Below are 13,342 nucleotides of genomic sequence, written 5' to 3'. Positions count from 1 at the left end.
TTGTCTGATTTCTTCATGAATTTTCATCTTGGGGAATCTTTTCTCTCATCTCTGCTGTAAATTCTTTATTTCCAGTAGATTTTTATTGAAATTTCTGTTTAAAAGAGAAGAACAGATGGGACTTTACTGCAAGTAACAACCCGACTCTTTATATGTGACCACAATGTAGGCCCTAAATATATAGCAGAAAGATCTATGATTAGGACAACTTGTCTATTAACAGGTTAATAGTGACTGATCTTGTACTGTGCAGCCCTGCCCTGTAGTCAATAGAAGAAACCCCGCCCTTGGGACTATGAGCCTTAAGAAGTTGTAGTTTCGTTTCTCTCTTCCTCTGTCAGCCATGGCGTCTGCTGCTGTTAGAGATGAGCTGCTCTGCTCCATCTGTCTGAGCACTTATACAGATCCTGTAATGCTGAGATGTGGACACAACTTCTGCCGAGTTTGTATTCATCATGTGCTGGATGCACAGGACGAGTCTGGAGTTTATTCCTGTCCTGAATGCAGGGAAGAGTCTCCGGAACGGCCGGCACTTATGAGATGCTTAGCTCTGCATAACATCATGGAGAACTTCCTGATTACTCCACCGACACAGGCGGAGATCGTGATCTTCTGCACTTACTGTGTGGACTCTCCTGTACCGGCTGCGAAATCCTGTCTGCACTGTGAAGCTTCTCTGTGCGACAAACACCTGAGAGCTCACAGCAAGGCAGCAGAACACGTCTTATCTGAGCCCAGCGCCAACCTGGAGAACAGGAAATGTTCTGTCCATAAGAAGATCCTGGAATATTATTACACTGAGGATTCTGCTTGTATCTGTGTTTATTGTTCAGCTGGAGAACATCGGGGTCATCGGGTGGAGATGCCAGATGAAGCCTCTGAGAAGAAAAAACTGAGAGATGTTCTCCAGAAACTGACCACAAAGAGGGAGGAGACTGAGGAAAGAGTCCAGAGTCTGGAGAAACGCAGGAAAAAAGCTCAAGAAAAAGCAACTGGAGAAGCAGAGAGAGTTACTGCCCTGTGTAGGGACATCAGAAAACGTCTGGACAACCTGGAGAAGAAGGTCCTGAGCGAGATCTCCCGGCAGGAGAAGGTAGAATCACTCTCACTCTCTGCTCTAATCAAGAAGTTGGAAATCAAGACAGACGAGCTGTCCAGCAAGATGAGACACATTGAGGAGCTGTGTAACATGACTGATCCACTGACTGTCTTACGAGAACCAGACACCGGTCATTTGTGTGATCTTGAGGAAAAGGGAGGTGATGTGGACACGGGGGGACATGATAGAGGTGGTGAGGACACGGGGAAAACGCTCCATGATGTAGATGGTCTTGATGTGGTGGTGATCTCAGACACATTACACACATTATGTGACTTAATAAGAGGTATAAGAAGAGGGATGTATATGGAGGGTCCTGCAGACATATTACTGGATGTAAACACAGCTGGTAATACTATCCATATATCAGATGACCTGAAAAGTATAACAAGGGCAGTACAAATGCAGAATCGTCCCGAAACAGCAGAGAGATTCCAGATTTATCAGGTGATGGGCAGCAGGAGATTCTCCTCCGGACGACATTACTGGGATGTGGAGATCAGTAGATCAGAGTCGTGGAGGGTGGGGATGTGTTATCCCAGTATAGAGAGGAGGGGAGGTAAGTCAGACATTGGCTATAACAACAAGTCCTGGTGTTTGTGGAGGTATAAAAATCAGTATACAGTGGTACATGATAGTAAAGAGATCCAATTACCTGACGAGATCTCCAGTGATAGAGTCAGGATTTGTCTGGATTTTGAGGCCGGGCAGCTGTCCTTTTATGAGTTGTGTGACCCCATCAGACACTTATATACCTTCACGGCCACCTTCACCAATACCCTTCATGCTGCATTACGTGTGGGGCTAGGTTCTATAAAGATATAGAGGGAAGCAGCAATAGAGAAACCATAATAGAAACTGAAAAGAAGCAGGTGACAAAGACAAATTTGATTGGTAGATAAGGCAGCCAATGGGATGAATGCGGTGGGGCTACAGGTGAGAATTCACAAAATCGGGCCCACAAGACCATTTTATCAGTGTAAGAAACAGCATATCCCTACGTATTGTTATGTTTTTACATGCGTATGCCTGAACACGTACAGCGTATTTTATTTACACAGTCCTGCGCCGGCTTCCTGGTTTCTTCTTTTTTTTTTATTTTCTTCTCCTGTCTCTTAGCAACATGCATAAAAAACGATGTACATACATAATATAAATGCGTATGCACTGTGTTTTGAACGCACCCATAGAGAACAATAGGACTCTTACGCACAGAATATGCGGTAAAATTGAACATTCTGCATTCTTTTTTATGTACAAACATACGCTATAAATATACGCAAGTGTGAGTGGAACAATGAGAAGCAATCTACTTTCATTGACACCCTTTACCGTGTATTATGCGCAAACAGTGTAATAGAGTGTGCTACAGGTATATTCTTGTGCTCCAAATTAAAAAGGGTTAAGTTCACACAGCATTTTGTGTAATCTGTATTACAAAAAAACCTGAAATAGTTATACGTTTTTTTAGACAGACATTGAAAACAAGCCTAACAGAGAAAAAGAGAGGGGCAAGATGGCGTATGAGAGAACATTATGACTTCTCACAGTATATTGCACGCGTAATACGCAATGCAAATATGTTCATGTGGGCCCGGCCTATCTACCAGCTGTCTTTATGACCAGATCACATAGTGGATGATCCGCTGTGCAGGTACCTGGTGACTGTTTTCTGGGTGTAATCCCTGTATCTCCTTATGGATCTTGTCTTATGGACACATCAGATTTGTTTGTTATGGTGACAGGGTGGCTTGTGACCTTCTACCCAAAGGGAAACATTTAAGTCACGTTGATGATTTACCGCTGTCTTACTGCTTCTCACATGTAACTTCTTGTCACCAGGTTTGAGCCCCCAAAACTACATTATCAGGCTCAAAAGGTGAGAGAACGGGAAGGGGGAACGGAAGCTGTGTTCAATACTCACCAGGTGCCCTGCTCCAGCACTGTGTCCCCACCAAGTTGGCGAGCGCACATAGTGTGACACTTCAGCCGGTTCTGTGCTCACACTCTCCCAGAGAGATGAATGGAAGATCGTGCACACAGAGTGGGCTGAAAAGAGTCACTATGTGCACACGAACTTCATAGGGACACAAAGCTGGAATGAGGCACCCGGTGAGTATTAAACACAACTTGCCGGACTCCCGGTTCACTCACCTTTGAGACCCATAATGTAGTTAATGAGGTCGAAAGGTGGCATCAGGTCCCATTTTGTCTTCCCTGAGCTTCACTACCAGGAAGTTTTATAAAGTTTTCTTGGTCAGTTCAAAAACTCAGAACATCTGATAATCTGAGTTGGACTAAAGAAATGTAATCATATATATTTTTCATCTGCAGCAGTTTGGGAATTTAGGTTAATTTCCGCTCATTTCTTGCTTACTATTGTTATAATGACCCAACCACATGCGCCATATTTTTTCACTAGTTTATATCATTTTGGGGACCCCTGATCTGTGTAGGTAACTGTGGGGCATTTTGAATGTTAATAAAGATTTATCTGCATATAACTGATGGTCATCTGTGTCTTTATTTTAGTTTTTGCCTTACTGTCACATTTTGTCTTTTCTTCTTCCCATGCTTTGAGTATATATGGTAGTCGAGTGACCCTCCAGCCTTGTAGCTGAGCGCATCTTGAGTACACTGATGGATGTTCATGTGTAGTTCGCACCTCAGGAATGGTGTGCCATTAAGCGTGTTTTGGAAAACACATGGGGGGGGGCTTCTACAAAAGCTTTTACGCCAAAATTATGGCATAAATAAGTCTTGACCTTTTGTGCGAATCCCACTTGCACAAAAGTTTGTGACTTTCTAGCTTTTTTTTTTCCTCACAAAAAGTGGTCGGGGCCTTATCATTCAAGTAGTATATAATATAGTAGTAATGATGAGGATGTAGTAATGATGGATGATGAGGATGTAGTAATGATGGATGATGAGGATGTGGTAATAAAGGATGCTGAGGATGTAGTTTATAATATAGTAGAAATGATGGATGAGAAGGATGTAGTATGCAATATATTAATAATGATGGATGCTGAGGATGTAACATTTAATATGGCAGTGATAATGAGGATGTAGTATATAATAGCTATGTTACTTGATGAGGATGTAGTATAACATAGTAGTTATGAAGGATGACGAGGATGGTGTACATAATATTGTGGTGCGCCATGCCACAATGCGTATGTATGCAGGGATTTATGGCGGCGGTAGCTCCGCTATTTCCCACACAAACAGTCGTGACCGACAGAAATATTAAAATATAAAGTCTCTAGTTCGGCGCTTTCTCTAGGGTGGTGCTACCAGTCAGTCGGGCACAGTATGGTGGTAATCAATTTGTTCGTGACGCCAGCCCATATATAGACCTACACCTGTTCTGGGCAAAAATAAGATCTAAAAATGGGGAATGTAGTCGCTTCCCCTAGAGGGTGGTGTAGTATGTCAGTGCTGGTGTTATGGTGGTGAGAAGGGATCTCCAGGAATCAGGTTAAATGGTAAAACAGGTAAACAATTTATTTTCTGAGACTATTTTCTTCAATAAGTAAAATGTATACAATTGGCATTGCTTTTCTTTGAGGTAGTTGATTACAGACAAGTACACATCTGTACGCTTTTACTTTATGACTGGGTAAGTACAGAGACCACTCCCGTACGCTTGGCTTTGCCTTTTTACGTTTTCTCTCTGCTTTTGTCTATTTATATCTCCTCATCCTTCATCTCTGTCTATTTTCCTGACCTTGTCTAACAATTCTTCTTTCTCTCTCTCCTTCTTTCCACATACAATCTCTCCCCTGAAGTTTCTCTTTCCTAAATACTATTCTCCTGTCCTCACACCTCTTCCTTCTCACAGCACTGTCTCTTTCCTGCTCAGCTCTTGCCTCCTCGTTCTTCTCTATTCAACTCCCAAACTCCAGCTCTCAGTGCTCTGAAATGAATCTCTCCACCAATCCATGCGAAGAGCTGTTCCTCTAATCATGGGCTTCCTTTTCCTCACTGCCCTGTTAGCCAATCCCAGAGCTGTTGCTGGAGGATGAATGCTTAATGGGAATGGGATAACTGGCAGCTAAATACAGAGGTTGTAGTCAGGCAGATGATGAAGATGTATGTTACAAACAGGAATTAAACCTTCTTTAAAGACACATACACCTATTTAAATATAAGAGACCATATTTGCTTTGGTAGTGCCCAAATCTGGGCCACTACAGTAGTGTTGATCATATAGTAAAAAATACAGTAGTGATGAGGCTGTAGTATATATAATAGTAGTAATAATGGATGATGGAAGACGAAAATGCAGATTAGTAGCGCTCTAATGGTAGGAAATAGAGGGTGTGATAGAAAATATAAAGGTGTAAATTCACCCCAGACGTATAAAGGACCCTCTGATGAGTCCTGGTACGTCAAATGATCCTGGTTGGCAGAATAAAAACCAAGGGTTGTTGTCAGATGATAGTACCCCAAAAAAACAGAGGTTCCAATCAGACTGGTCTTGTTAACATCCCGGCAGGAGAGCATCGTGGGGTAGCTCTTGGTATGTAATACCAGAGAACAAGACTAAGGTAGTAGACAAGGGAAAAACAGCCCCCCTGACGCTCCAGTGATCTGGATATGTATTGGATATGAATTACTTTGTAGTTGTGCCTGGTCCGCGGCACCCCTCAATGCCGGAAGGCATATAATGTAAAAACAGTGGTAGAGAAGTCATATCCTATACATATCAGATCACTGGAGCTTCAGGGGGTTTGTTTGTCCCTTGTCTACTACCTCAATAATGGATGAGGAGGATCATCTCAGCAGTGAGGATGTAGTAAGTTTTATAATAGTGATGATCCTTGATGAGGATGTAATATATATTATGGAAGGATGAGGAAGATGTAGTATAAGATGCACTGCATCCTCATCATCACTATTAATACATACTAAATCCTCATTATTATATACTACATCCTCATCATCCATCATCACTATTATACTATATACTACATTCACATTATTATTATATGTAACATTCTCATCATCACTACTATATTTTATTCCACAACCCCATCATCCATTACTATTATATACTACATCTTCGCTCTTATATTATATACTACATGCTCATCATCCATCATCACTACTAAATTACATACTACATCCCCACCATCATTTTTATAGTATATACTACATCCTCATTATCACTACTGTATTATATAATATATCTCAATCATTATTATATTATATACTACATCCTTATCATGCTTCATCACCATTACATTATTGACTACATCCTCATCATCACAACAATGTTGTATACCCAATTCTGTGCACTAAATGTCCTATTGGGGGGCTACATGTTGGAAATCCAGGACAAAAACATAAGGCAAGGATGATGTCTCATCACCACACAATTAAGGAAAGAAAGACGGAATTACCTGTGGCCAAGCAATCTTCTAGCCACGGACACAACACAGAACCAATGAAGGTTACTATATTAAAAGGCAACTTCAGATTTTAATGTCATAAAGGAATTTGAGGAGACCAATTTTTATAGCCACCTTTGACATTCTCAACATAGGCCTAAATATTTCAGAAGGTTTCATGGTAACATAGTATTTAAGGCCAAAAAAGACATGTCCATCCAGTTCAGCCTATTACATCTCCCCAGTAAGGTAGAAGCCAATTTTCCTAATTTAAGGGGAAAAATTTCTTCCCGATTCCAAACTGGCAATTGGAATAATCCATGGATGACCGTCCCTTCTGAAGTAATCAGTGACTATAACATGTAATATTGTATTGCTCAAGAAAGGTGTCCAGGCCACTCTTGTACTTTTTATCTAATTCATCATCACTACGTTCTCAGGCAGAGTTCCATAGTCTCACTGCTCTTACAGTAAAGAACCCCCTTCCCCGTCGGTGTAGAAACCTTCTTTCTCTCGACGTAGAGGGTTCCCCCTTGTTACTGTCGCAGTCCTGGGTAAAAATAGATGATGGGAGTCATCTCTGTATTGTCTCCTGATATATCTATATACAGTGGTGCCTTGGACTTAATTTGTCCTGTCATGAAGCTCTTAACCCAAAACACCTGTATTTCAAAACCAGTTTCCCCATTGAAATGAATGGAAACAGCATTAATTTGTTCTGCCATTCCTTTCAATGGGGCTGCCACTGCTGCCGGCGGCCCCATTAAATGCAATGGTCTGCTGGCAACCCCGCAGTGATTTAAATATAAGCCCTTCCCTGAAAAATCATCCATAGCATGTGTAAAAAAAAACAAATATATATATATATATATATATATATAGTTGTTTGTTGTGTGTATATTATATATATATATATATATATACACACACACACACATATATATATACACACATACATACACACACACACTCACCTCTCCACCGCTCAGCCGCATGTAGCTACGTCTTCTCCCTGCACTGCTCTGAAGTTCTTTCATCAGGCGGGGATTTTAAATCCCCGCCTGCTGAAAGAGTTGTATCTGATTGGCTGAGCGCTCAGCCAATCACAGGCAGTGCTCGTTCATTCATTGAGCGCTCCAAGAAGACAACAGCTGTATGCAGAAGATAGTGGTCCAGCTTGTCCTCTGCATACAGCGTGAGCCTTCATTTACACACTTATGCAAAGTGAACGCTCAAAAGTGTCACTCTAACTGCCGTTTGAGCAAATTTTGAGCGATCATCTTGCCATGTAATGCACACAATGATTATCGCTCATAAGATGTCCTTTGAGCGATAATCGTTTTGTCTAAATTAGGCATATGTACCATTAATGACCACTCTCTGCTTTCTATTACTGAGCCAGTTACTTACCCACTTACACACATTCTCATTTTATATACCAACCTTTAATGCGGCACAGTATCAAATGCTTTGGAAAAGTCCAGATACACAAGATCCAATGACTCTCCCTGTTCAAGTCTAGAACTTACCTCCTTGTAGAAGCTGATCAGATCGGTGTGACAGGAGCGATCTCTCATAAACCCATACTGATACAAAGTTACACAGATTTTTTCCTTGAGGTCCTCCAGGATGGCATCTCTTAGAAACTGTTCAAACATTTTACCCACAATAGAAGTAAGACTTTGGCCCACTGTCCACAGGCGTTGCGGGATATCGCTAGCGATATTCCGCAGCAGGGGAGAGAACTGACAGTTCTCTGCAGTGAGCTTATCTGACAGATAGGCTCACTGCGGAGAATCGCGGCAAATAGCAGCATAGCTATGATTCTCCGCTCATGGACAGGGGTCTGCGCTTTCCATAGCAACACTATGGAAAGCGTGCACTGCGTTACTCGTGGCCGGATTATCGCCGCGAGTAACACAATGCACTATCGTCTATGGACAGGAGTCCTTAAAGCCACATTCACATGGGACGAATGTTGATCAAATGGTGCTCGACACTCATCCCCTCACATACTTGCTCCCTTGCTGTTGCACAGGAGCGAGTACCGTTGGCTCACAGCGGGGTGGCTGCGGGAGATTTTACTCCTCGCTCTCCCCGCCCCTCTCCATTCACTTAACACAGCGGCCATTCAGTACTCAACAGCTGCTGTTTATACTGATCGATCATTGTTGAAGCTGCATAAAATCCTGAACGATGAGCATTCAGTGTAAACAGTGGCAATTCAATACTGAACGGCCACTGTGTTAAGTGAATGAAGAGGGGCGGGAGAGGGCGAGGAGAGCCACCCTGCTGCGAGCCAATGATACTCGCTCCTGTGTAGCAGCACGGGAGCAAGTATGTGCGAGGACGAGTGTCGGCATCGCTTGCCCGATATTCGTCCCGTGTAAATGGGGCTTTACTGGCCTGCAGTTTCCAGGTTCACTTTTTAACCCCTTTTTGAATATCAGCACCACATTGACTATGCGCCCTTCCAGTGGAACAGACCCTGTTGTCACTGTAGAGTCCTTAAATATAAGAAGCAAGGGTCTGTATCACAGTACTTAATTCTCAAAGAACCCGGGGTGTAGGTCATCATGTGAGGGTATATATATATATATATATATATTGCCATATGTGTTTTTTATGCTTTTATACCTATATGCAAGTTTTATTCGATTCCAAATGAGAGAAAAAACTTAAATGTCACCTTACATCAGATATCCCAAGGCTGAGAGAGCTGTTCTAAGAAATTCAGAGAAGATACGTAACCAGACACAAGGCCGCATGTACTTGGCCAATTTCCCAGAAGCGCTGGAACAAGATATCAAGATGTTCAAATGTACATGACTGTTATATGATTTTCACTGTCTCAGTCCGCAAATCCGGACTGCCCATATATGGTTATGAGCCCATCACCCCCTAGTGGTGAGAGGGCAGAGGGTATAAGATCTCATGTAATCTGTAATAAAGTGCGCAGTTTTTTCTCCCGTGTGAGGAGCTAGACCAGACTCCTGTGTGTGGTGTCTCTTCTTACGGCCGGCAACGGGGCAAGTGGGGTGGGCCGGATTGGTGCTGTACTTAGAATTTTAACCCTCATAAATGGCGCCCAACGTGGGGCGGTAAAATCGGAGCTTACAGCGCAATTCACCCGGATCCACGCTACTGAGAAACCGTCCTACTGCAAACCGAGCCTGATCAACTCACTTAGAACTCCAGGTAAGACAAACATATATTTATGTTGTGTTTTACGCTGAGAGTCTTGCAGCAGGACTGACTATCTGTGGTTTGTGACCGGACGGGTTGGGTTAAGAGTTCTACACGGTAACTCGTGTGGGCTCCGGGTTTGCCGTCATGGACCACTGACCGTGATATGCGCACCAATGGCTCACCCAGAAACTAGTCTGTAGTCTATTTGTTGTTGAAGTCTGTAGCGGTTTAGCGATAGTGGAGATTGTTAGATTGTTTGTTGTATCTGCAGAATTTTTTTTCTCTTACTTTTCATTTGATCTCACAAGAGAAGGGACCCTCAGGTTAGTTTAGTTAGTTGTTAATGGTTTAGCAGAGAGGGATGCATTTTGTGAGATGTCTCATAGAAAGAAGGGACTCTCGGTCGGTTTGCCTTATATATGGGGCTAGCGATTTGATTTCAGAGATGCATTTTTATGGGACTGGTTCCATGGAAGAAGATGTCCTCGGTTGTTTTGCCGGTATATAAGGGGCTGACAATTTGAAAATTAAGAGGGATGCATTCTATGGAGCGTGTTATTATTATTATTTTTGTTGTTGTTGTAATATGCGTAAGATCTTATTAAAGAAGACAGAGCCCCTCAAGGGCTGCCGCCGTGTGGATGAATTTGTAGAATGTAAGAAAAATCTAATGAAAATGTGTGACATCGACCCGCACGGTAGATTACAAAATGGTGTCTGGGAGGGAGGTCTTTAGGACCCAGAGGTGCCTTGGAAGACCAAGGTTTGCTAGAAGCAGAGAGACAGTCAGAGTAAGTTAAGTATGTACACATTATTTGTTTAAGAAAGTGTCCGTAAGTGAAATGTTGAAAAGTACAGTAAGTGATCAAGAGGGCGTCAGGAGAGTGTCTATTGAAGGTTATATTGGCAGTTAGGTAGGGGAGAGAAGTACAATGCACGTGATTTGTTGGCAAAGAAAGAAAAAAAGTGTATAATACAAGATAGATAATAGATAATATGTATAATCCATACTAGGTGGGTATATGTGTGTGTATATATATATACTGTATGTGCAAATAGTTAACAGCTTGCTCTTAGGGGAGAAGAGGCTGTTGACATATAGCTGCGACTCTGTGTAGCCTTCCAAGGTCAGGAAGATAACAGCGAGAGAGAAAATGTAATAACATCCTTGGTTAATATCTTGGCTTGCTTGCAATGAATTGAAATGAATTTAATTAGTTATACTGTCTTAGTAGGCAGGGAAATATAGCAATTTCTAATGTATATTCTTACTTATACAGGGGTTGAAAATGAATGTTGCAAGGTCCCAGCATATGTGTTAATTATGATTTTAAAATGCAGGCAATAGTTTGAGCTCAAAATTATTTCAGTATGTGTTTCATAGTCGCGGAGAGATAAGAGATTTATTTTAAAAAAGTGGGGGCTTTCAGAACTCACTCCAAATTCAGGGTCACAGAAACTAAATACTTCAGCGCTTAATACAGCATATAATAGCTTCAGTAGATAAGAAATATAGAATATTTCAGTCACTCAGCAAACCTTTTCACATAATTTGTCAAAGATAGCGCTCATTCACAATCTCATCTCAATAGAATTATGTACTTTATAAAAATTATAGCACTCACCTCGGTGTTTTTCAGCTGATGTATGTATGTTTGTCAAACTTTTTTTTGTCTGTGTATCTGTATGGACTGGTACACCTTTAAAGGGGGGCGACGGAGCAGACTTGAGCGCATGGATGGATGTGAGTTAGTGACCCGTGTTCGGGCTGTGGTGGAATGTGGGATGCAGATAATTGACTGGGGGTAAAAGTCCTACCCCATGCATGGGACTTTGCTTGGTTGAGATGTGGACGTGTGGACGGTTAAGCTGAAATGGTTCTGAGAAGACGGACGCAATGAGCCAATATCGAGGGGGTGGAGCTAGATGATGTAATAGTATGTAATGTTTCATCCCTCCTGCACAAGGGAGGGGGGAGAATTTTGAGCAGCTAGTTTTTTCGTTTTGTTTTTTTTTCTCCTGTCTGAAATTTGATAAAGATATTGCAGGCAGGAACAGACTAATAATGAATTCACTTAAAGGGATATCACATTTCAAATATTAGTAGATGTTTTGTAGATTATTCTTCCCCGATGTAACTCATGTTTCTGTTATAGGTGCTAACATCTTACAGGCCTTATCTGCTTCCATCAAATCTTTTTACAATGTTATAATAACTTAAACCCGGCTACTATTCTTCCAATTGCGTACCCTGGTTTAAAGGGGGGGGAGGAGAAGGCATAGGTGATCTAGGTATTGCAAATCAGCCATTTTAAAAAATTTTTGCAAGCCATTTTTTAAATTTTTTAAATTTTTTGCAACAAGATTGTGATCTTTTTCAAATAGAATACCAGCCTGATTGTCTAGCAGTGATGCAACAAGAAAATTTAAGTTTTAAAAAGTTACTGAAAGCCCTTGTTAATAATGCATATTTTGAGTTGTTTTTTATAGATGGTACCAGGGTGATTGACAACTCCACACTGGATATGCAGTCGTAACACAACATGACACGGTAAAAGCAGAATGTCTCCGCATGTCGCAGTACAAGAAGCGGAATTAAAAGCACTCACGGAGGCGTGTAGAGTGGAGGAAGGTAAGACGGCAAACATTTACACTGACTCCCGGTATGCATTTGGCATAGCTCATGATTAAGGCCCAAAATGGAAGGCCAGACAGTTTTTTACCACAGCAGGACAGCCAATTAAGAATGTTGCAGCGGTGCAGTCTCATGGAGACCCTATTTCTACCTGACAAGGTGGAAAGCTCACACCAATTCCTACACCAGAGAAGCGAGAGGCAACGCCATCACAGACCACACAGCAAAGGCAGCGGCCCTCAAGCCGTGGAAGAAAGAAGAAAAGAAGAATTTGATAATAATTTTGGACTTTGATTTGAACTTGAACTTTGATAAAAACATTGGACTTTGATATGCTAAAGACTTTACAGTTAAGAAAAAGACAAATGGACTAAAAAGGGACAGCGTATGGTGAACAGTCAACAGCACTTGCCTACCACGGTCCTTGTGCCCCATGATGGCCCAGCTGACGCACGGAAAGACGCACCTCTTAAAGCAGTAATGATGACGACACTTGAAAAAGGACGGGTGGCTCCTTGGTTTTCTGTAGCTGCTGCATCATTTGTCCAATTTTGCATGATCTTTGCCGTAAAGCAACAGGGCAGAAGTAAATTTGCCACATCACACTTGCCTAGACCACTCTACCCATTTCAGGGATTGCAAATTGGCTACACTCAGCTCCTACTTGTTGGGAAGCATGAATATGTGCTTGTTGTTGTTAATGTTTTTCGGGTTGGAGACCTACCCTGTTACCAAAGTAAATAAGCAGGTAACCGCACAGAAGCTCATGAATGAGGTAATCCGCAGATACGGGGTACCAGAAGTGATTGAGTCAAACAAAGGTACACACTTTACAGGTGAAATAATGCAACACATCATGTCTGTTTTGGGTATATTCCAGGCTTTTCACACACCCTACCGTCCGCGGAGTAGGGGAAAGTAGATACAAAAGGCAATGAGGGAAATGGGTAAATTTTGAATTGAGTGTCTTCTATTAGTTTTTCTTTTTCTCTGGAGGATACATGCCACAGTAGCAGAGTTTGG

The 13,342-nt window shown here is 41.9% G+C and overlaps 1 protein-coding gene across 1 annotated transcript; it reads left to right on the top strand.

The window, feature by feature from the left end:
• The first annotated feature begins 343 nt into the window (after positions 1 to 343).
• Positions 344 to 3,597, top strand: LOC136625928 (E3 ubiquitin-protein ligase TRIM11-like). Its single transcript, XM_066600536.1, has one exon. It carries the CDS (start codon positions 344 to 346, stop codon positions 1,922 to 1,924), a length of 1,581 nt encoding a protein of 526 aa, XP_066456633.1. The 3' UTR covers positions 1,925 to 3,597.
• Positions 3,598 to 13,342: the final 9,745 nt, after the last annotated feature.

This window comes from Eleutherodactylus coqui, chromosome 4 (assembly GCF_035609145.1).
Source record: "Eleutherodactylus coqui strain aEleCoq1 chromosome 4, aEleCoq1.hap1, whole genome shotgun sequence".
NCBI classification, from domain to species: domain Eukaryota; kingdom Metazoa; phylum Chordata; class Amphibia; order Anura; family Eleutherodactylidae; genus Eleutherodactylus; species Eleutherodactylus coqui.
This window is presented reverse-complemented; position numbering and strand designations above follow the sequence as displayed.

Coding starts and splice junctions, on each gene's coding strand:
- LOC136625928 (XM_066600536.1), top strand. CDS start 344: ATGGCGTCTGCTGCTGTTAGAGATGAGCTGCTCTGCTCCATCTGTCTG.